Here is a 24553-nt window from a genome sequence, read left to right as displayed (position 1 = left end):
CAAATATTTTAATATGTATGTTGACTGCGGTCACTAGTGTATGCGACTGTCGCGCAGAGCTTTCGCATTCTAATCCTGGGCCGGAACAAAAAGTATTTTCTGAGATTTTCTGTTATTAATTACTCAGAGATTACTCGGTGTTAAGAAGTTGACGTCGTAGATCTCCACGCCTCAAGGAGCACGTAAAGCTGTCGGCACCTGTTATCTCACTTGTCGTTTCGTTTATCCTTCCCGACGGGTTATATGAGTAAGGGAATAGAGAGTGCACCTGAGTAGTGCGCACATATTTGGACACTATAAGCAAAGTCTTATACAGTTGGCTTGTTTCAATGAAACTGGCCGCCGCAGTCGAATATCGGCCAATAAGACATTATGTCATAACCACCCATGCTATGTGTAATATTTGACTTGAATGTAATTTTAAACTTATTTTGAAGAATCGCTTTCATCTCCTCACTCAGACCATAACTTGAAACAGTAATACGATTTACGAGCGCGATAACTTAGTTTTGTATGAGAAAGAATTATATTTTGTCGCCTGTGTCGTTGGTGCGTCGTCGCGTTGTCGCCACGGTGTCGCCGCGGTGTCGGTGTAATAAAATATTTGTTAAGTTTACGACGACGACTTGTTAGATTGTGAATAACGGTTTAATATCGCAGCGTTTTAAAGGATATGAATGTTTTGAGGGACGATTTTCTTATACTACCGATAACAAACTAGCTACAAAAGAATATATGAAAACCTGATCAGCGCCTCTAGCGGGTAGTGGAAGAACTATTTGTTCAGTATAGAATATCCAGTAAAAATTTTTTCGGCATCAAACCCGAGACCACGTAGTTGGGAGACTCCAAACAGTGGAAAACTGATTCTGTTTACAGCACAGAAGTTGCAAAGTAATAAATTCTTTATCAAGTAACAATCTCTGTTCAGCAGTTTTAGAGTTTTAGTTGAACAAACCAACATACGCAATGGATAAACCTAAATATACACTATATCATTCAATAAACCACAAAATTTAATGGTCTGTACACATTAACACGGAACTTCGAATGATAACTATAAGTTATACCATAAACTTTCAACCACTATGGTTTATGACCACCATAACACCATAACTTAGGACTACATGGATATTACATTAAATTAATTTGGTGTGAATTGTAATATAAGATTAAGGTGCTGAGTTTGATTTCCGAGTTGAGTAAAGTGTTAAAAGGCTACTTTAAGATTAGGTATAACTGTACACTGTACAGGGTTTCGTTACCGAGTAGAGTTAGTATTTTTGGTGCCAAATCTACTGTTTGAAAATCTATGTAATACCTATAATACAGTTCCGATACTCTTCATCGGTGGCCAGTTTCATAAAACTGACCAAGTTTCGTAATAGATTGTTATACGTGGCCAGGGTAACTCTTTTAACCCATATGTGAGTAAGTGATGGAATAGATAAATTCCATTCATAAGATTCCACCACTCTCATAACCAGTAGTACCGTAAACTTATAAAACCCATCCTAGAACCCATGCCGCTGTTACCCGAACATCTAGAATATTCTATGGTTAAGTATACGAAACTTTATTCTAACCTCACCCGGAATTCGAACTTAAGACTTCTTACTGTGTTAAAGACAGTCTAACAAAAGGCAGTCAACTAGTACTACATTCAAAAGCGCACTCATTACACAGACACGCGAGAAAATGTTCAAAATTACAAACATGCAATGACTTCTACTGACCTACTTACGACAGAAGGGATGCAATGTCTTTCACTCTACTTCAAAAACCAACATAACAAATACATCACTCAACAACCTTATTTCTATTCCCATAAAGTTTATTTTCGCTTAACACAATATCGTGCACAATCTAAAAGAGCGTAACAAATTTTCAAATGCGGTACTAAAAAACCTTATTGCATAGACAGAAGGTTTATATTTGCTTGTATCAATATCAAGTAGTTGTCAATAGGAATCTTCCAAATATAAATATGCGTCTTAAACAATCTTAACGTTCAAGAAATAAGGTTAAATTTCGTTTGTGTAAGTAAAAATAGTGTCAATAAAAAGCCTAGCTCAACAATTTTATATTTGCAATAGGTTTTAACTTTATGACTAAAGATATAAAGGTGAATTTGGTTTAAGTAAGTGAAGAGGTTAACTTTGTAAAATAGAATTTAATTTTCGAGCCCAGCCTGCATTGAAAGGATCTCGGTTGCAGTTTTCGGATTTTCCGATCGGATCCGATCTTTTAGTAATGGCTTGTTGATAGTGCAATACATTGTTTATTGAGTTGTACATAAAATAAATAGCTTTAAAAAAGATCTACAAAACGACACCGGGTTTTTGCTAGTGAAATAGTCTGTACAACAAAGTTCTTTTTCCAATCTGAGATAATATGAAACTTGAAACTTTGTGCATAATTTAACAGAAAAATAATGTGTACAATATATCTGTGTAATTCTATGTCTCATAAAAATACATATTTCAGCTTTTTTTTTAGTTTAAATATAATTTAAATAGTTTAATGTGAAGTTTAATGTTTAGTTTAATTTAGATATTATGTATTTTTGCTTTATTTTTAGTATTCTTTTTTAAGTATTTGTATAATATATTATAAATACTTCGTTGATGAAACTGTCCCACTGCATGCCGTGGCAACTTGTAAGTAAAACAGCTCTAAGCTAATATTGTGAAACATGTTTGTAAACTTTTTACTAGTGTATGTTTTGTAAATTGTCTTTAATAAATAAATAAATATCCCTGAAGAAGACATACCAAATTCCGAATTATTGCCATTGCAAAAATGTCCTAAGAAGAAAGTTAAGTACTTAGTTATTGTTTTATCGGGGTATCAAACTTAAAACCTCACGAACTGAATTTTAACCACCGAAATTTCAGGAATTATTAATATTCGGTAGTTTTCACCTTCTTAACACAAAATAATTTTCAACTTGATTCCGTGTTCCCTGCTGGTCCCATAGTTTCTAGAACCCTTGCTTAATACTCTAATCAATAAATTTCCTATTTAAATAATTAATTCATTGCATTTCTTACTAAACTAAACAAGTCCCGAAAATGCAATGAGATTCATCGTAATTTGGTTGAACGAAGACGTCGGGAACACGGGAGAGGCGTGTCTTTAGTAATTGGTACGATGTGCCGCTTGATTTACTAGTTCTACTCAAATATTATTATTGTGAAGAGAAGGGTTTGGTAACGTAAACATTGAATGAGGTGTAGTGTAAGTAAAATGTGTGAGCTCGTGGCTTGGTTAGCAACAGCCGCGCGGATCAATCTCTGTGGTTAAGCCACAGTGGCTTGAACAACTCTGACACTAGGTTGACCACTAACCATATGATAGGAAGAAGAACTGGTGACTTTTGTTACAGTGACTACTTCGTCACTCTTATCAAGAATATTCCTAGTACATATAAGATGAATTAATTAATTAGTTAGCCTACAAAAGTTAAAATATATAACCAAAATGTAACCTGAATTCTATCAAATAATTTCCACACTCCATTAACACAAACCCACGCATGTTTTCCATTAATTCTATTACAGAACTGAAACTTATCAGAACGTTCAAGCCTAATTGTTAAGGCTCTATAAATCAAATTACAGCCTGAAATATAGTTTCAAAACAAATCATATAGCAATTTGAACTTTATCATACTAAAAATAAGGTTTAATTTCAATTGGATAAAAATGTAAGTAATGAAAATTTTTCAGCAAAACAAAGGGGTGTCAAGCAAACAGGGGAGGAATTATATGTATTAATTAATAAGGGCTACTTTTATCGAAGGGATGAAAGCAACCCCTACGCTTTATTGTAATTGCATGGGGGTTGAAATGTATGATTTTGGTAAATTAATGGAATTTCCGCTTTTTGGAATATGTGAGGAAAATTTAATGTATGGGTTGTAAACGCGCTAACTCGTAATATGTTAAAGGGTTTAATATTTCAAAGCATTTAGATTTTAAAAGATTTTACCATCCGCTATGTTTTTTTCTTTAGAATTTTTAAAGATTAATGTTATAAAATACCCGTAGCACTTTGGCCGACCTAGTAGTCAAACCCAATTTTTGGATTATTGCAAAAAAAAATTAAAAAAAGGCCGTATAGCATTTTGTCCGACCAGGAAATAGAACCTGAGACCTTGTGACTTACAGTATACACTACTACCTCCTTCTCAAAGAATTTCAGACAGACAATGTAAAACATCTTAAAATCTATAACATTTAACTTGACTCGGTAATCGACATACACTACACTACCTGCAAAATCATTCAATATAATACATTTCTGCTTATACACTAAGACAGTTTATTATAAAACTGCTTGCCCATTTGTTTGTGAAACTATCCCTGAAAAAAACTGCAAATAAACGAGTTTTTGGCTTTTTTACCAAATCTGAAAACTAATTCTAAGGGTCCAAACACACACTGTATGTAATTTAGAAAACAAAATACCCTTATTCATATTGAATTTGTGAAAAAGTACCTTAATTTTATATGTAACTATCATAACTCCAGACTTTTTGAAGTAATAAACCATTCGGCCGTTATCTACTACTTATCTATCAACAATACAATACCTAATACTTACCTATAATGTAATTCATCTCTGCTTATACACTTACACTGTATTATAAAGCTGTTTGCCAACGGTTTGTTTGTAAAACTATCGCGTTACCTTGATTGTATGGACGGACAAACAGTACGGCTATTATAATATTGGAAGCCCGTGTTATTGGATAACATTAAAGAGAGGAAGAGTTTATGGATAAGCTGTATTTTTACTACATAAAAGCTATTTAGCTTCAAAGTCGATTTTTTTAGTAAAATAACTAGGTTCTTCTTGAAGGTATTAAAAATCCTCAATCCGAACTTGGCCAGCGTGGTGAAGACAAGGTTTAATCCCTCCCTCATTCCGGGAGGAGACCCTTGCCCAACAGTGGGACAATGATAGGTACAATTTATTTAATTATTAACAAGGTACCATGGGACCACTCTGATAACATAAATATTTATCCTAATATGTATTCTAAATGGATTTAGTTTAATCTCCATATTGCAAGGGACAGAATTACCTTCATCTTTTTTTACAATAACGGAGAACTCTTTTTGTAGTTTAACTAAAAACCTCTGTACAAATTGAGATGTTTCGTAACAATTGCATCTCGGAAAAATCCTAATTATAATTATTATTTTTAACTACTTCCAAGGTAGATGCGCGGCTGTAATAATATTCTTCTTCATACAAACCTCATAGAAAAAAACTAACTAATTTCAAGACATTTCTTACATACAGATATAAAATCACGCCTTTTTCCACGGGGGTAGGCAGAAACCAACAGTCTCTCCTCATTAATAATTTAGCCATTAACATCACCAATCAGGAGCGCCGCACATAACTATCAAGTAGACTGCCCGGTGCCTTCATATATCTTTATAACGACGTAAATGGCACACAAATAGACCACTTTGCGACGCCAGGTACCGGATTCAATTCCTCAAAGATTTATTTGTTTACTATTAACTGTTAAGTAGCTTTTTGTTTTGGTGTTTACACTTTAGTGGTAATTAATTCGTGTGTCCTTTTTTTGTATGTTATTGTAACTATGTGGCGTAGACGGTAGCGTATTTGACTATTGATCATGAGATTTTGGGTTTGATTGCATGGTCGGACAAAGTACTGTAAATTTTTTCTAATTTATATTGGAACGTTTCTCAATAGTAGTCCGGAGTTCGGCAACGTGTCTTGTAAAATAGCAACAGGCTCGCCCCCTATTACCTACATAAGAATAACATAGGTTAATGAAGAAACGTGGCAATATGAAATACACCTCCGCCTGCACCTGCAAGCGTGATTTTATATATGTATGTTCTGACTGAAATTCTCCTCCCGAAATGAGGGAGATGGAAATCCTAAAACAGAGTAGGAGAGTAGTGATAAAACGAGAGGAAACCATCATTGTAACGTTTCCGTCATGCACACTTCACTTCTACGTTCCTTGTTTTTATTTTCCGCTTTTTTCTAAATTATATTCACACAAATAAAGTTACGTCTCCACCAGGTGCAATTTTTAGGCCTCTTGATTTTATTCTCCGAATTCTTTTCAATGACCTGCTGCTATACTCAGACACACAAACATAAATCGCGCGTACCACAAACCTGCGTGTCAAATACTCGTTATTATGTAACGTAAATCAATACAATATTAAGCAATATTATTGTTTGACACTACAATTGAAACCGTAGCAAAAAGATAATCGAGAATAATCTACAGTGCATGAATTAGGCCCACGCTCCATTGCGTTCCAAGGGTGTCACAGTTAGCGATCAAATAAAAACTAACTAAGGTCAGGTATTCAACCCTGGTTTGAATTCATACGGTTTCAATACGTGACGGTAGATAGACGTTTGAATTGTAAAAATCAAAATGCAGGGGTTTGCTTTTTCGTTTGTCTGTTTGGTTGCGTTTAGTACCGGCGTTTATATTGCTAAAGGTATGTATTTTTTATTTTTCATTTTATTAACGGATATTTTAATTAATGAACGCTGTGCAATTCTTTAGTAAATTATTTTGAATATTTTTTAATTATATTATTTTAAGTGTTTATAGATTTACGCTAGGTGTCTTGGCGGTATAGATTTTTGGGGGACGTTCCCATTTCTCATGTCATTTTTCTTAATTCGTTTCGCCCGCCGTTAGTGTTGTTATTCTCATGTACCTAGTAGGGAGCAAGCCTTACCTCCTATAAATAAAATTCTGAAATAATTTGAAAACACTTTGCTCCCTGGGAATCAAATCTGAGGCATCTCAAGTCGTATACATTGTCCCCCCATAGACTCTCTAGCTGAAAGAATGGTCGTCATAATTATCTAATCTGTTAAATAAAAAAAAAATAGTTCGTTTACTACATAAAAAGTTAAGTTTCAAAACCGGTGTAACCGTCAAAAGTAGGTAGGTTCTTGAGGAAGGCTTCTATCTTTCTGTCCCGACACCCAGCGGCTGCAATACAGGGTCCTGCGGGATACTCTCGTACTAAACCAGCCCTGAAAAATTACCATGAAAGTTTAGGTAATGAGATAAAGGTACTAGGGTATAAGCTAAAAAAAATTGCGACTGATTCGGCATTGAACTTGGAAAGACTACGTTGCGTAGAATACAATCTATCGCTCCACCAAATTTCATCCTTATTGGATTAGCATTTTTCATGTGAAACAATCGCATAATATTCCGTCTGTTTGAAAGTCCACCAACATCTTATACTTTGAATATGTGGCCTATGTATGCTTTAATGAAATTGGGCATGCCGAAGCACAAAAGTAGGTTTAAAAAAGATTTTCTAAACAATTCACTATTCTTTGAAAAAGACAACTCCAGCGCTCGAATTGCTCTTGTGTCGCGGGGACTTTTAGAAACATAAAAACAACGAACATAAAGTACAACCAGACCCCAAACAACTATTAGTGGTTTGCACAAATTATTTTTTGCGAGTGGGAATCGCACCGACGAACTCCTAGCCGTAGTAGCGGTCATACGAAAACTGCCTATAGAGTAGTATAGAGCTTAGGTTTTTAAAACTATGTAAAAATTTCGTGTCAAAATAAATCAAAATTAATATTCGTGTATTCAAAACATTGTTTATTCATTCATAACATGTCTAACTGAATAAAAACATGACAAGTTCGTGATTAATTAATTTCGGTCGTACACGAAACGCGCGTTATAAAAATATCAAAAACAAAACATACTACCAATTAATTGTAACATGTTATATAATATATTTCGTGTTTTTAACAAATGTCGTTTTAAAATTTAATAGTGTAAGAGACCACTTTCAAAATGATCAGGCTATATCAATATTCTGACCTATTTAAATCAATTATTTTTTTAATATCTTTTGAGCTAACGAAACATTATATTTAGCGTTTAATGACTGAAAAAGATTATTTCGTTTATTGAACGATCTTCATGCTGCGTGATATTTTGTTGTCCTAAAAACTATTGTAAAATTCGTTCAGTCAGATTATTACACTGTTACCTCGAAGTTACTGAATGATGACGTTGAAATTTTCCACTGAAATTTTCAGTGTTCAAATATAAACACAAGTGGAACCATGGCCAAAATAGTTTAGAAATTCGAATAAAGTATCAATTTTAGTCTTTGTTTACTAAGATTTTAGCTCCAGGGTTATCCCAAATCCATATTAAGTCATTAACATATGCGTGAGGTAGTCTTGTATAAACAACTGTTACAATGTAACCTAGTTTGACTAATCGCAGTAACAAGAAGGTCATTATCATTGTTAAGGTTAATTTTACGTTATAAATAAAACGAAAGATTCATTAGTCATGTCCTGTTTGCTTAAAATGTTCACAAATATGGTTTGTAGTCATGATATACAATACAAGATAGATTTTTTGTTTTGTTCGCTGTACATGGCTCTATGTTTTGGCTTTTAAAACGTACTAATGCGTAAGCATCTACAATCACGCGGTACCCAAGATTTCGTTTTGTTTTTGTTAAGTTACATTTTATAATTAATTATACCAAGTCTTGAGGCGCGTTGCGGTCACCGGTCGGTAAACGATCTGTGGGTTAAGCAACCCTTGGCGCAGTCATTCTATAGATGGGTAACCACATAGTGGTATTCTAGCTGGGCGTCTTCGTGCTCGGAGGGCACGTAAAATGTCGGTCCCGGTTGTTGTCTACTAAGATAACAGTCGTTAAGCCACGTCAAAGGCCTTCGGGTGGCTTGGACAACTTTGACACTAGGTTGCCCACTAACCATACGACAAACAAACAACCAAGTCTTACTTGCAATAACATCCGGACTGACAGTGTGACAGTCTCCTCGGTATATCCTGGACCCTCTGCACGCGATCCCTGCTCGTCCAACAAGTGTACTCTGTGCGAAAAGCACACGACTTGTGCACCTCACCGCCTGGACATTCTTTCTCTGAAATTGTATTTATTACCTTTCATTCGTCGATAGTGCACAGTGCAAGGCGCTATCATCATTAAGATTTTTAAATTAGCACGCCCATAGCCAGTTGTGCTCACCGGTCGGTAAACGATCTGTGACTTAAGCAACCGTTGGCGCGGTCGTTTCATAGATGGGTGACCGCATAGGTAGTGGTATTTGAACTGGGCGTCCTTATACTTCGGAGGGCATGTTAATACGAACATAACTTAGAAAAGTCATTGGTGGGTTCTAACCATCAACCACTTGTGTTGGAGGTGCCAATTTATACTACCATCTAAATCACAGGTTCAAAAAATGGTTCGCGTTGTTGGTTGCTCGTTAGTTCTGGGCCCTCTGCGTTCTCTTTTAAAGTATACGTTTAAGGCAAACTTAAAACTTTTTTTATCATCCTACGACTGTCCCAATGCTGGGTAAAGGTCCCGAACGAGGAAAAAGTTAGGTCTTAGCTTGAGTTTATGAAATTGATAGATGAAATATTTTGTTAAAGAGTCTAATACCGGCTTGTTTTATGTACAGTAAAAATAAAAGAGCTTAAAATATACTTACTCAACGTCACACATCTAATTATTTTCACAAAATATAAAAGGAAAGTATAAAAAAATAACAATCTGCAATCCATAGCGAACAATTTTAACCACTTATTTGCTTCACTGAAGTTCAAAGTTAATTGGATTTTCACAAACAGTGTCGCTATCATGAAAAGCAGAAAATTATTGTGTTGTTCGATATCAAAAATAAATTACTTACTTATCAAGTTTTGATACTTACAATTGATTAATTAGTGAACAATATGCTGACAAATGATATTTAAAATCAAATTACTTAATACTTTAGTTAAGTAGTTCTTTGGTCTCTGCCTACCCCTGTGGGAAGAAAGCGTGATTTTTTTGTATGTATGTTTGTATTTTATTTTAAAGTCACTTAGGTGAGCCATTTTTTTTTTATTTATTTATTTATTTATGGCCTGGAATCAAACCTAGGCGTTCGGCAGTAGACCCAAGTAAAACTAAACTTTAACCCATTACTGCCCTACTGCTAGGCAAGTGTTTCCTCCCGTTAAGAGGGAGCGGTTTGGCCCTAAGTCCACCACGTTAGCTAAGCTAAGTGTGGGCTGGGGACTTAACATTCCTTCAAGAACCATGCTAAACAACATTCAGGCATGCAAGCTTGCGTATTGATATTTTCTTTCACCGTTAGTCAAACTAAGTTTGAATAATGTCTTTAGCTCATAAATCGGTCTAACTCCAACCAGCTAGTAACCATTCTCTTATTGAATACCTGAAACAGCGGCATGTAAATAGTTCTGGGTTTTGTCTGGTGCGTTTAAACACTCAGTAGCCCAAACGCCTACAACTGCCGTAAATCGGCTACTCTTGGATAGATATAGGTCACTTACCATCGGGTGAGATTAGAGACAAATGCCTGATCAATTATTTTGAAGTAAAATGCTGTAATATAGGTCCTTGATCACCCATCTACAGCCCAGCCACTCCAAAGGTCGCTTACCCCACAGATCGTTCACAAACTGGCTTAACGTTCAATTCAATTTCATTTAAACGTAATTGCTGAGGTGTGAAATGAGCCGTACTTCTAATTAGTCGATAGAAAAGAAAAAACCGATAAACAGTTTATAGGAAACGATGGAAAATTGCTTCCGTTCCGATACGCTACGGTTTTTCACTTGTTGTTTTAAATTAAACGAATTGGAAACCTCCAACGAGTTTGTTTTTAATTTACTTTATTTTACCGGTAAAGGTAGAGTATAAAATATTATTTAGATCTGAAATTACTTGCTGCACGAGTGAATTTGAATAAAAATACGATAAGATCTATGAAGTGGAAATATTACCTCTATATTTTTTCAAGGACTAAAAACTTACTTCCTTATTTAGTTTTGTTGCCGCCAGAAGAAATAGCAGCATTTATTTTTAATTTCTTTAAATAAGAAATAGTGAAGATAGTTAAAACGTAATGTAGCGAGTCTTTGCTGCGGCGATTTAGCCGTGTCGCCACCAAATGAGATCTAAAAATAAAAAAAAAGATCACACACGAAATTAAAAAAACATCAGACACTAGGATTGCATTTTTCCTTCGCCCATGGCTCTAACGCATGAAAGAGGAATTATGATCAGTTGTATACATCTCAGAATGAATAAAATAGACTCTACGCGTTTTTTAAATTTGGCCGGAAACTAGGGCAAATTTAACCACCTAAGAAATTAGTAGTACCTACCACTCACAAAACTGCTACCTTAACTTTTATGTTAAATCAGTCAATCTTTCTTTTCAGAGGAATGTCCTCCCAACGAAGAGTATTTACTCTGCGGGTCGTCGTGTGCGTTCAACTGTTCAGCTCCAGAGGAACAGGTGCTGTGTGATGAGGAGTGCTATGAAGGCTGCTTCTGTAAGGCTGGCTTCTTGAGGAATGAGAACGATACGTGTGTGCCTTCTCAACAGTGCTTCTATGGTAAGATTATTGTTTTATAATGCTTTAGATGATGTTTTTAGGAATTATCTTGTTTGATCTTTTTAGTCAGTTTGGGGCAGATTTATGTTTTTTATTTCTACCACTGACGCATATTATGTGAGATACTGTAGTGGTACCTATTACGGCTTTTGTCTTTTAAGTTAAAATCTGATCTTTATGTAATAGAATCTAAGTACGGTCTTTAATTTGATGATAATGATAACATTTAATTTAAGATTTGCTCGGAACAATTTGCAGATAATAATATATTTTTAAAACTTTATTAATATTTATCATCTCGGATAAAAATACCCCGGATGGATTTCTCCGTGTTAAATAATAATATTCTTATATCAATCTCGAGACATTCACTAAAGTATGAAACATGAAATTTCAACAAACAAAAATGTATCATATTTTTTTCAGGCAAGGACTCTATCTGCGGTCCAAACGAAGAATTCCTGGCTTGCGGCACAGCTTGCCCTTTGACTTGCAAGCAGCCTGAACCCCTAATCTGTGGGTTAGCTTGCAGTATGGGATGCTTCTGCAAGTCTGGATATGTACGAGACACGGTTAATGATAAGTGTGTGACGTTAGACCAGTGTCCTGTTGGTAAGTAGCTGTTTATTTTAGATTCAGAATAAAAGTTACTAGTTGAAAACTGGTTAACAGTCGTCATACAGTAATTTGGTCAGATTTTTTAGTACACGAAGTAATTTTCACGATCTTTGTGGTGCAGTAGTTAGGGTGGTCACTAATGCATCGGTGTGTGTTCGATTCCCACACAGAACAAATGTTTGTGCGATCCAGAAATAGCTGTTTCGGGTCTGTATCTGTATCCGTTATTGGTATGTTTGTAAAAGTCCCCGCGACACAAAAGACAAAAGAAAATTCTACTTTCAGCTCATGTTTTTTTAAATTTGGCAGGGTCTTAAATTGAAATATTTTACCATTGCATATTTGTTGAGCATAGATAAGAGGCTGTAATAGTCATAAGAAGCCTGTGGTAAGAACCATATGACCCTGAATGAAAGCAAATGAATACAATAACAAATTACATTCAAAAACATTTACAGAAAAATGTCTGAACAAAAACGAAGAATACGACATTTGCAACGCAGCCTGTGAGCCTTCCTGCGCAGATCCAGAACCGATTTGTACTAAAATCTGCACAGGGGGATGCGTATGCGCACCAGGTCTGTTGCGCAGTGCCACCGGCGACTGTGTTACTGTCGACAAATGCGGGAACTACACAGAAACCGGCGCTCTGACTAAGTATTTGAATGCTATTAACAAACTATTGACATTGTAGTTTTTTATTAGCGTTGATTGTATTAGTTTTGTGGTGGTTGTAGTCTCGGAGCTAGATATACATACATATAGTGTAGTGTTGATGTTCTGTTGATTTTATTGTTAATTAATGTAACGAATAAGAAGTACTCATACAATAATATTTAGATTTCGATAAAATTAAACAGTAGATCATAATTTACATACCTAATACCTATATTGTCCGCCTGCAGGCCCTGTTGTAGTAATTATAAAATACTGTTAAATGTAAGTAATGTAATGTATTTAGTGTAGAAATAATATATAGGAATTAAATTTAGTTTTTAGCAACAAAAACATTTTTATTCAAATTTCTTAGCGTAACAATGACATGAAAGGTAAATACTTTATTTTGTACACATTAAAACATAACTATAGATAAACTAATTAATATAAAACCTTACAAAAATATTAAACGCATTTTAACAATACTGTTACCAATGAAAATAAAATAGCAATTATCGCAACTCCATTATTCTGTAGCGTGTTGCCCGTGTTTGTCATTGGCAGCGTTATTATATTCGCGAGCTGTAACAATATTAAAAACAATTAATCAACATGGCCAATAATAAATAAATACAATCAATTTGATATCTCATGCAAAAATCAAATAATGTCAAGTTCATGAAAATATAGGGGGAATAAAGTTTGATAATAGCGCCATCTCTTGACATAAAGCGGCACTGCTTTAACTAGTCACATTGTTACACACTAGTTCAGTACGATGGGTTCATCCATTGCATGTAGTATGTTTGCATAACACCAGATGGCGCTGTTCTCAACATAAGTTTGTATCCTATAGGCTTTCTGAATTTAATCTAATCTTACTTTAATTTACATTTGCCTAGATTTTCGCGTGAAAAAATCTGAATTGCTAATCTAATGGCTGTCGTCTGTACAGACTTAGAGCAGAGGTTTACAAGTACATTGAATTAAGTTGCCTTCGTAATAAACATTTAATTTTCTTTTATTTGGAGGCGTAACTAGGTTTAGCCGCTGGGGAATGAAAAATAAACTGAGTAATTTCGTAAGTTAAGATATTCTCGAGTTTATTCTCAGTCGCTTTTTTAACAAGACGTGAATTTGATATTATTTTAAAAAGAGTCCTTGTACAATTCGCTGAGATAACATTTCTTTATTAAAATAAATTACAGCGATAGTTAAAAGAAACACGTCACAAGTCTTCTTGTGGGACGTTAGACGTATATTGTAAATTCTAATTAAATAAAATACGTACCTATTTCACATTCAGTTTCGTTCAAATCTTGACACTTGTGATGGTAAAACTACAAAAACTGAATGTAATATCTATTCTACCATTTGAAAAGAGACTTTTATTAATTGATTGTAAAATAATTCTTTATCACAGCTAGTCTCAAAAATCCACCACAGCTACAGTATCTATTCAAATAATATACTTTAACTCAGAACTCAAATCATCCCCTAAATCAAACCCCTAAACCCTTATCATCTACTAACCTAAAAAAAGCCAGGTTGCGTGACAGAAATCACCTTTTTGTACTCATCTTCCTTGATGCCGTATGTCAAGTAAGAGTATGAGAGGAAGTCGCTGTGGTTGGAGACCAGTTGGAAGGTCATGGTGGTGGAGCCGGTGGACCCTCGGACCAGGTGGAAGTCCAGCTCGCCGCCCGCGTCGATCGTCCCTGTGACTTCCATGTAGGTTATTACGTAGCCTGCCTGAAATTTAGAATTTTGGATTTATAGTTTTTTTTCTCTTTGGCGAGAGTTTTAGGAATAATAAATTTACGCTGGTATATGGTAATGGGGTTTATTAAACATGCAATGGCTTTTTTTAAGACATTTTTTTATTTTTTAAGACTTTTGTTAAATAAATGGTAAAAAGAACCAATACTAGCGAAGTCAAGTGAACAACTGTTACAGCTCTGCAGACGCGTTAAATATTTCAATACTTATGTAAAATTGAGGATACAGATAATATTATTACTATCTACATAAGGCATTTGGCATTTCGATACTGTTAGGGTCAGCGCAGACCAAGAGGAGCGCAGCGGAGAGGATTTTTTTAACGCACTTGAAAATCAACTTTAAATTAATTAAAATAAAGTGCATAATTGCTTGAACATGACAAAAAATGCTCGCGCGTCCTCGAGGATGCGCGGGTATCCCCGCGCATCCTCGAGGACGCGCGAGCATCGTACGAAAAATTTCAATGTTGTTACTGAGTTTAAAGAGAGAGAACGTCATTTTTATTCTTCTTCAGTCAAAAGAACAATTATAATCATGGCCCAGCCTACCATCGTTGACGAATTTTCACGAAAACTGGCCTGTTTAATGAAGAATGGTAACCTAGAAAGTTTTCCTCGCGCAGGCTCGAGCAGTCGCGAGCATGCTCGAGCATCCGCGAGCCGTAAAGAAAATGCTCGAGACCGCGCGAGGATTATTCCGGTCTGTCTGCGCTGGGCCTTAGGGTCAGCGCAGACAAAGAGGAGCGCAGCGGAGAGGACTTTTTTAACGCACTTGAAAATCAACTTAAAATCAATTAAAATAAAGTGCATAATTGCTTGAACCTGACAAAAAATGCTCGCGCGTCCTCGAGGATGCGCGGGTATCCCCGCGCATACTCGAGGACGCGCGAGCATCGTACGAAAAATTTCAATGTTGTTACTGAGTTTAAGGCCCAGCGCAGACAGACCGGAATAATCCTCGCGCGGTCTCGAGCATTTTCTTTACGGCTCGCGGATGCTCGAGCATGCTCGCGACTGCTCGAGCCTGCGCGAGGAAAACTTTCTAGGTTACCATTCTTCATTAAACAGGCCAGTTTTCGTGAAAATTCGTCAACGATGGTAGACTGGGCCATGATTATAATTGCTCTTTTGACTAAAGAAGAATAAAAATGACGTTCTCTCTCTTTAAACTCAGTAACAACATTGAAATTTTTCGTACGATGCTCGCGCGTCCTCGAGTATGCGCGGGGATACCCGCGCATCCTCGAGGACGCGCGAGCCTTTTTTGTCAGGTTCAAGCAATTATGCACTTTATTTTAATTAATTTAAAGTTGATTTTCAAGTGCGTAAAAAAAATCCTCTCCGCTGCGCTCCTCTTGGTCTGCGCTGGGCCTAAAGAGAGAGAACGTCATTTTTATTCTTCTTCAGTCAAAAGAGCAATTATAATCATGGCCCAGTCTACCATCGTTGACGAATTTTCACGAAAACTGGCCTGTTTAAAGAAGAATGGTAACCTAGAAAGTTTTCCTCGCGCAGGCTCGAGCAGTCGCGAGCATGCTCGAGCATCCGCGAGCCGTAAAGAAAATGCTCGAGACCGCGCGAGGATTATTCCGGTCTGTCTGCGCTGGGCCTTAGTGTAAGGTGGTAATAAATAAATAAATTTCAAACTTTAATATTACTCTACAAAACAATTTTACCTATAGTAAACTAAAAATTAGTATATCAAAAAAAAAAAAGTGACATCATAGTACCAACATTGATCAATAGATGGCGTTGTAATAAAACGCGCACCAAAAGCACAATACAGGGTACGACACTTCTTTGTTCCACGTTTTAATTATGGCCCTTTATCACCTGACTGTTGTGATTATTGAGGGCTGTATTGTGTAGGGTTGATTGAAATATGACGTCATATTTAACACCTACTTATAACAGGCTCACGCGTCATCGTAAGAAAACATAATATTTGTTTAAATTAATATATCTAATGAAAACGCCTCTTTCAAAATTTAATACTTAGCTAGCTTAACTTTCATTTAGCTACCTAAAAAAATATGATTTAGAATTGTTATGATGTTTCAATCGTTAGTTTTAGCTGTCAAGTATCGATTCATGTCCTAAATTCAATCATAATCGGTTCAGTGACAATTAATAACAATAACTACAAATCTACGAACTCGCTTGTTTATTATTCACTGAGTACACTGTAGAACAAACTGTCTCATTAAAATTTCAAACAAAAATGTAAAACAAATGAAGATAAAATGAGGGTAGGTGTAAAAACTCGCGTCACAAGGAGTCGACGCTTAGCAGCTACATCAGTTAGCCCGTGACAACGGTCGATGTAATTCGATCGAAACATCGGATAAACAAATAAGGTATTATAATCTTTTTTCAATCGCGTTTAAGACTTGTTGCACTATAATTTTATCTGTACTTTGTACGAAGTTCACAAAATAAATGATATTTTGAGAGTTAAGATGTAAAAATGTGAGACATTAAGTTATTGTGGGCTATCAATGTGCTATTCGTGCTTAAAAATAGTGAGTGTTTTTTTTTTTATATCTAGCCTATTTCTGTGTTACACCGCTGAGCAAAGCCCTCTCCTCTAGAATTCAGTGTGTAAAAAGTGTAAGTGATAGTAAATGTAAAATATACAAACCCTTGCTTTAGCAGTGATTGTGACGAAGAAAGGATCATAGTTGTTCCTGTGGCGGTACCTGTCTGAGCCACCCTTCATTGGTAAGGAATCTGAAAATAATATTGTCAATATATTCGTTTTTTAATATTGAAAATGTCATTATGATGTTTCGTGGATCGTTATATCGTGAATTTTTCGCTTTTGTATCAAAAGCGAAAAATTTTCTTTGGACTTTTGAATTTGAGAATTGAATCCAAATATGTATTGTCATCGGTAGCGTTATTCACTATTTTACGTTGCACAGAGGAATAATGTAGTGTTATTATATTTCAGTTACTATTTCACGATAATGACCCCAAAAAGTTGTAGTTATTCGATATTTCTAGAAGTTTTTGGGCAAAATACGTTTCAAAAACTCTTGTACTACCTACTTGCTCTGTTAATTTAAAAGGTCCTTTAGTACGTCGATTAGATAACGGTATAAAGTAAGGCCCTTTGTACACAAGGCTACGTAAAATCTCCGATACTCATCGATTGAAACCGTCAAGCGACTACCACCATACAAATCTATTAGGGTTCGTACACAAGTGGGTTAGCAACCTTGACACGGACATTCCATAGATATTTTAATTAATAGTACATAACACTTACGTTCATATTCAATTCCAACCTTAAAACTCTTGGTTTCAAACAAACGTGGGTAACTCCACACCATACCAACAGCCAACAACAAGAACAACCAATTTTGCAACATATTTTCAAACAACAACAACTTTGATCAACGAGCCACAATTTTGGTCAAATAAGCCACGGATTTGATCAATTAAGCCACAAATTTGATCAATAAGTCACAAGTTTGGTTAAACACTTAACTACTGATCAACTGCGGTCGATAAATTTTTGACTACTGAATCATTTCAGCCGGAGGACAGTTTATCTTGTTTATCAATAGATAAAGTATTTCTTTCATCTTAAATTTGATATTGGGTGTTGGGTTATACAGTATTTGAAGACTAGTATATCACCTGGCGTTGCTTGGTAATTATGTTTCAGATAGTTTCATTGCGAAAGTTACTTATTATGCACTTTTTGATATTGGTTTTTACACTTCTTTGTCGAATCAAAAATTATAATGAGTCAGGAAGATGTAATATAGCTTCGGATTTGATTTCTCGGTAGAGCATTATTTTGAAGTCTATTAAAAAATGTCATCTGAGTGGTTTTGAGTAAAGTAGCGAAGAAAAAATTATAAAAATTATAAACTTATTAGAAAAAAATATAAAAATTATAAATTATGACTTTTCGAAGTTATGTGTGCATTAGAAATAATTATCACATGCTCCAACGGTGAAGGAAAACATCGTGAGGAAACCTTGCATGCCTAAAATTTGTTTAATACATTTATTGAGGGCATGGAAAGTCCCCAACCCGCACTTGGCCAGCGTGGTGGACTCAAGGCCTAACCCCTCCCTCATTACGGGAGGAGACCCTTGCCCAGCAGTGGGACAGTAATGGGTTAAATTTATTTTTATTATAAACTTATAAGACATGAAAAAAGGTCCTTGCCTGACTCAGGAATCAAACTCCGTACATTTCTGCCTAACTATCCTTTTACCAACTCTCCACAATAACAAAACACCAAACAAAATCCTTTTATCCTGAAAAGTAATTTATCTTATTACTTTCATGAACTCTCATTTCAGTTTATTATTTTTTCCTCGAAGTTTTGAGAATGTTCGAGAAAATGGCGGCGGAGTTTAAACTTTTACGATATATGGAGTGGGAACGCGATAATGCCTTAGTTTATTAGTTAACACTCGATAAGGATGGGTTAGGACTAGGCAAACAGTTTGCCGACTGACTTAACCCTAGTTATTAGTTGAGAATGCCTATGCTATTAAGTCCACCTCATGTATTTGTCTAAATAAATCTTAAATACATTCAGTTGCATAAATAACAAATAGAAATCAGGCCCTAAGACTGAGAATAACGCCATTCGCTTTTATAAATTAAGTAGTTATGTTATAAATGTAAAAAGAGTTAAGATGTGATAATCAGACAGACAGTTGGTTAGCTAATTAAATGCTTTCTGAGTAAGTTTACTGAAATAAAAATTGGAATGTAATAATTAGCATACAAGTTTCGGGTTATAACTAAGTACCTCACGATTATGCAATCTGTATAAGTATAATGGGCTTTATCAATTATCTAAAACTATTGCTTGCTAACTGTATACCTGGCAAATAGTCTGCACAATACATATGTATTTAAGGAACAATAATAAGACTCAAAGTTTTTTATAGGATATATGAAAACTTGTATAAACTAATACTCTACGAGATGGAGTTTTCAACAGTATTTGTCTTTAAAAAAAAAAAAAAATAATTTCAGGTTTAAATCCTTGTATATGAGTCTGCAAGATATACATAAGTATGGATCACTAGTTAATTACAAAATTATAGGAGGTTATACGTCCATGATGCATCATTCTAACTTTAATGCATATAACTTTTAATGTATATAAAGGTTTTGTATCGCGGATAACTTTTTAAACGTACAAAAAAAATTACACAGACTTAAATATTACATGCCTCAGAGTTTTTTAAAAACAGTTCTTTAAAGGAATGCAGAATCTCAACCCGCAGTTGACCGGCGTGGTGCACTCAAGGCCTAACCCCTCCATCATCACGGGAGGAGACCCTTGCCCAGCAGTGGGATAGTAATGGGTTTTATTATTAAATATTGTATGAAATATTATTTCATTTCACATGATGTTGTCTGAAGCAATCTAATTCGTTACCCGTGGCGCAGTGGTTTATTAAATGGGATTCCACAAACATACTGACTGACTTAAAAGTGAAAGATATATGTACAATATAAACGTTAGAATCATCTTATCTCTTATCAATTCCGATAAACTTCAGATGCAACATTGAAAAAACTTATTTCGTAACAGAAACAAACTGTTATCTTTGCAAACGTATCGGTTTAACCTATATTTTAACTGCTTCATGAACACGCTACAATTGTAAATATAATATTATCTCAAACGATATTTTTTGACGATTCATACACAGTCATCTGAAACGCGATTCTCTGCATTCGTAGTACCGAATGTAGAGTGCTTGACAATTAGTTTAACAATTACTTCCTACAACGCCCGTTAGGGGCGCTGTTCGGGTTTTCACACAAAAAATTTCGATAGGTATCTGGTGATAGTCGATAGTAGTAAGGATTGAAAGAATGCAGCGTTCCCAATCCACCCTGTAACCCTCGTGTTCGTAGCGAAGTGGTTATCTGAACTAGGGTTACTTTTAGGCGCTCATAGTTTCTTGCGATAGCAGGTGGGTAAACGAACATTGGGTTAAGCAACCTTAGCGGGGATACTCTATAGATATATTTATTTGAGCTGTCTCTTGCCCGGTTTCTGAATACATTTAGCGGTAGTTTATCTACTCAATAGCGTTTTTTTACATGAGTTCAAATGCTATTGAAAAGATAAACTACCGTTAAATGCACCTCAGAAACCGGGGGTCAGAGCGTACGAGTAGAGTCTGAACTTCAACAATTGTAACACCATGTTGTCCATTGAATATTCGAAATGACTGCGTCGCGCATGACGTCATCAATATTATCATGCCATTGATGTTTTTGCTTCTGTATTTACAATAATCTCATTTTCGTATGCAAATAAGATGTACAGGATTATCTATAATCTTGACAATGTCAGATAAATTGATTTATTTTTGTAGTTAATCCTTCAAATTCCAACAGGAGTAAGGCGTCATAACAAAATATGTGCACGTGATAAAATGATAACATCACGGCTATAAATTATGAGGGGAAGCAGGCTAAACTATACCATTTGTCTCACAACGTCGCCTAAAGAACTTTATTTTGTTAAAATTCATGCTCGTTATGCTCGAAGGGGAAAGCAGAGACATATCAAATTACACCTATTTTATAGATCCTATGTTATAGGAGCCAAACGCATACTAGGCACGTAACTGACGTAACCAAACACCAAGCTAGGAAATTGAAAAACCAAATAGTACCGTAGTTTTCTCGACTTGGAAATCAAACCCGAGAATTCAAGATTTGTGGATGCTTACACTACTTATCTTGCCCATAGAAACAGCTAGATAAAGAGCCTCTAAAAAATTATACTAGACTAAAAACATAAAAGCCATGAGGAAACCTCTCCCAGCAGAGAAACAGTAATAGGTATTTATTTCATTTGAAAATATCCCCTACATATTACAGATTTATATCTAACACCACATTTCCATCAGAAGCGCCATCAACCCCAAAAAGTGAACTCAAATCACCCCTTTAATTACCTAAACACCCTCTTTTTCCTCAAAAAATCAACTACAGTAGGAAAAACATGCAGTTTTCAGTGTTAATGAAAAATTACTGGGTTCAACCCCTCGCCGGGGGTGTGTTCAACCCTCGTCAAGCGCGAACTTGTCATAATATTTCTTTAGTGTTATGTATGAACTGGTCTACTTAACTTGTTAATTTCAGTTTTGGCTAATCATTGTTTTATTTTCATGAGGTAGATGATATAGTTAGTAATTTTATGTTGATATTAAATTTAGATAAAATACATTCAAATTAGATTTTGCATAATGATAGTTGATTACTTTTGTGGTCGGAGTTATGTACGGCTGCAGATCAAGAGGTCTTGGTTCGATTCTTTAGTTAATCAAATTGCTAATAAGTTTTTCAATTTCTTTAAAACTGTTCTCAATTAACTAACTTACCTGAAATAAGAATTTGGTCGACTTATGAATCAAACCCTGGGGTTTGTTCATAAGTTGACCAAATTTTGAAATGGATTTTCTTATTTCTTTAAGAATGTTTCAAGTTTTCAACAATAGTAACCAAGGTATATGGTCACCACCTATTTCATAGAAATTCTATTACGGTAAAACGTGGATGCATTTCATAAAGGTCTACCTACACCTTCGGACTATGACATCACGCCTGTCACCCGGCGTTGTAAGTAGAGGTGTGTAAAATACACCTACGCATCTATTGTCATTGCTGTGAAGGTATAAATATAAAAAGACTACTGATTTTTCTACTTCAACCCTTATATGGTTGAAATAGGGGTTGTAACTTTGTAATTGAGATCTATCTAATTTAATTTTATACTTACAATTTAATATAATTTATCATACTTTATAATATGTTTCATACGAAAGTCTGTATGTTTGGATGTCTCTTTCCTACTAACCACCTTTCCTACTACCAAACGAAATTGGATGAAACTTAAAAGACAAAAAAACTAAAACTTTAATGAAACAATAGAATTTTAACACTTTTTTATCGCAGGAAATATTTTTATACGAGCAAAGACGCGAGCAGAAGCCTAGTTCAACATATTTAAATGAAGACTTAGTCCTGGGCTTTCGTGTAAACCTGTCCTAATACCTATGTATTAAATTGTCGTTTGATTAATTAATGCGGACAAGTTTCACTGCTTAAACCCTTTCGACTTAGCGTGAATGTACGCAAGATTGATGGAGTTAGGTGAATGGAAATTTGAATGAAGAGAGATTGAATTAGAAGAGGTTAGTAATGTTTATAACAAATATGAGAATTAAATTGAATTAATGTGTAACAGGTTTGATTACTGCACGGATCGAAATAAGGGGATTACAACAGTTCTCTGTTTAATAATTTTCTGTAATTTGTATGTTTGTATAAAGCCAGTAACACATAAACGAGAACGAGACTATAAAATTATAAATTAAAATTCAGAGAAAAATTTGATAAGTAATAATATCAAATGACTCATGTTATTTAGTTCATAAATTGTTTCATACTTTGATAATTTCCTAAATTAATTTTATTTTTTCCTCGTAAAAAGGAATCATTTTTTTATAGGTCAGTGTAGAAGACATAAACAAAGCATTTTTTAATCCGTACACAAAAATTCCAAAACACATTTTATACCTAAAACCCTAACCGTAATAAAAAATAATTACATTCGCACAAACGTAATATCTAAACAAAAATCTTCGTCCCTTCAGAATTTCAGTAAACCCTTCACCTGCTGACGATCTCATTAATTCCTGAAATCAGGGGAATCAGTTAAATTCACATTATTATAGGTTCATATTAACCTTTGGGGTAACAATGAAGGGTTGACTTCATATAAATGAGGTATTGTTATGTCTAATGGAAACTGAAAATGTGTGATGAAAATATGTGTGGAAATATCAAATTTGCAAAAGGTTTTTGACAGTAACTATAGCGCAATGGTTTTGTCTTGTTTGTAACTCTTATAACGGGTATTTCTACCTTGCATCAATATTTAATGCTTGATTGTAAGCAGATACATAAAAAACTAACTAATTTCGCTACAATTCGGTCTGAATTTCAAAACCCAAGTCATGCAAATTAGTTACAAATCTGTAAGAAGAAGTAAAATTAAATTAAATGACATATTTTTTGTTCACAAGCGTTCCAGTAAGTATACAAATACAAACCATAATACTCTTCTACTTTATTAAAATATCAATTTTAAAAGCTTTAGCAAACTAAAAACAATTAGAGAATACATTAAAATAAAGTGTAATCTAAATAATAATAACTCAGAAACATTTCTATCAAAGTATTTGAAACTTTGCAATTCAATCCTAACTTTTATAGTGTGAAACACAGATATTAAGTAAGACTAGATAGCGCAAACTAACTAAAGAACATACTTGCCAGCGTACCACTATGTCAATGAAATCGAAACGTTGTTAGCAGAGCGATAGTGTAGTGGTTCAAATCCCGGATCAGACCAAAATAGTGCTAAAACGAATTTCTCATAATAAATTGTCCCAACCCTGGCAGTTAAGCATGAAGACATCCGTTAGGTTATGATCATGTCTCTAAAAAATAATTGCATCGAATTGAGAACGTGCACGTTTTTTTGAAGTCGGTTAAAGCCTCGATTCTCTAACTGCAAACTTAAAAAGTTGTTCAAAACAAAAAGTAAACACAGTCAGATATATTTTTTTCAAATTTTGCATACTGTGGCCTGCGGTATCTAGTTTTTACAATATCTCTGGTGTCAAGAGTGAAAATAGTAAAAAACGAGCCAAGTTCTAAACTTTTTCAATCTACCTACAATTATTCACATAGACCCAAGAATTTTGGAAACACTTTAGAAAATCCAGGTCCTATTTAAAACAATACTTTTGAGGTCTAAGTTTTTAATTAAAAATAACCGTTATGGAGGGGACGGATTCTTTGTGAGGTTTTTACCAGTTTATGCTCAAATGTTTTGTAGGGAGATATGACATTTTAAATATTTTAATTTTAAGAGAATCTGTAAATAACTTCTTTATAGTTTCTTTGAAATGCTATTAGCTTTTATGCTAAGACAACAGAAAAGGATCTCAATCATAA

General features: G+C 34.8%; 3 protein-coding genes across 5 annotated transcripts; 1 reads left to right on the top strand and 2 right to left on the bottom strand.

Moving 5' to 3' along the window:
* The first annotated feature begins 5605 nt into the window (after positions 1-5605).
* Positions 5606-13161, top strand: LOC142979569 (serine protease inhibitor swm-1-like). 2 transcript variants are annotated; one of them, XM_076124573.1, is made up of 4 exons: positions 5606-6512; positions 11291-11467; positions 11894-12079; positions 12544-13161. In XM_076124573.1, exons 1-4 carry the CDS (start codon positions 6446-6448, stop codon positions 12777-12779), a joined length of 666 nt encoding a protein of 221 aa, XP_075980688.1. In that variant the 5' UTR covers positions 5606-6445; the 3' UTR covers positions 12780-13161. The 2 variants fall into 2 exon arrangements, with proteins under 2 accessions (XP_075980688.1, XP_075980686.1); XM_076124571.1 differs by lacking the exon at positions 5606-6512 and adding an exon at positions 10567-10755.
* Positions 6902-9685, bottom strand: LOC142979571 (uncharacterized). The gene is made up of 3 exons (XM_076124576.1): positions 9547-9685; positions 8832-8973; positions 6902-7062 (listed from the first exon to the last, which is right to left on the bottom strand). The coding sequence occupies exons 1-3, from the start codon at positions 9617-9619 to the stop codon at positions 6936-6938; spliced, it is 342 nt and encodes a 113-aa protein (XP_075980691.1). The 5' UTR covers positions 9620-9685; the 3' UTR covers positions 6902-6935.
* A 30-nt stretch (positions 13162-13191) lies between the features above and the next one.
* On the bottom strand, positions 13192-18036 carry LOC142979570 (uncharacterized). Of its 2 annotated transcripts, none has more exons than XM_076124574.1 (4): positions 17795-18036; positions 17165-17253; positions 14309-14494; positions 13192-13324 (listed from the first exon to the last, which is right to left on the bottom strand). In XM_076124574.1, exons 1-4 carry the CDS (start codon positions 17895-17897, stop codon positions 13208-13210), a joined length of 495 nt encoding a protein of 164 aa, XP_075980689.1. In that variant the 5' UTR covers positions 17898-18036; the 3' UTR covers positions 13192-13207. The 2 variants fall into 2 exon arrangements, with proteins under 2 accessions (XP_075980689.1, XP_075980690.1); XM_076124575.1 differs by having other exon boundaries at positions 13207-13324; positions 14276-14494.
* Between the last annotated feature and the right edge of the window lie 6517 nt (positions 18037-24553).

This window comes from Anticarsia gemmatalis, chromosome 16 (assembly GCF_050436995.1).
Source record: "Anticarsia gemmatalis isolate Benzon Research Colony breed Stoneville strain chromosome 16, ilAntGemm2 primary, whole genome shotgun sequence".
NCBI lineage: Eukaryota > Metazoa > Arthropoda > Insecta > Lepidoptera > Erebidae > Anticarsia > Anticarsia gemmatalis.
Note: the sequence above shows the minus strand (reverse complement) of the source record. Positions and strands in the feature narration are given on the sequence as shown.

Coding starts and splice junctions, on each gene's coding strand:
- LOC142979571 (XM_076124576.1), bottom strand. CDS start 9,619: ATGGATTGCAGATTGTTATTTTTTTATACTTTCCTTTTATATTTTGTG. Junction 8,974..9,546: donor AATTAGATGTGTGACGTTGA/GTAAGTATATTT, acceptor ATACAATTTCAG/AGAAAGAATGTCCAGGCGGT. Junction 7,063..8,831: donor CAGTCCGGATGTTATTGCAA/GTAAGACTTGGT, acceptor GTAATTTTTCAG/GGCTGGTTTAGTACGAGAGT.
- LOC142979569 (XM_076124571.1), top strand. CDS start 10,641: ATGGAAAATTGCTTCCGTTCCGATACGCTACGGTTTTTCACTTGTTGT. Junction 10,756..11,290: donor ACTTTATTTTACCGGTAAAG/GTAGAGTATAAA, acceptor CTTTCTTTTCAG/AGGAATGTCCTCCCAACGAA. Junction 11,468..11,893: donor TTCTCAACAGTGCTTCTATG/GTAAGATTATTG, acceptor TATTTTTTTCAG/GCAAGGACTCTATCTGCGGT.
- LOC142979570 (XM_076124574.1), bottom strand. CDS start 17,897: ATGTTGCAAAATTGGTTGTTCTTGTTGTTGGCTGTTGGTATGGTGTGG. Junction 17,254..17,794: donor GGTTGGAATTGAATATGAAC/GTAAGTGTTATG, acceptor TATTATTTTCAG/ATTCCTTACCAATGAAGGGT. Junction 13,325..14,308: donor AGGAAGATGAGTACAAAAAG/GTGATTTCTGTC, acceptor ATATTGTTACAG/CTCGCGAATATAATAACGCT.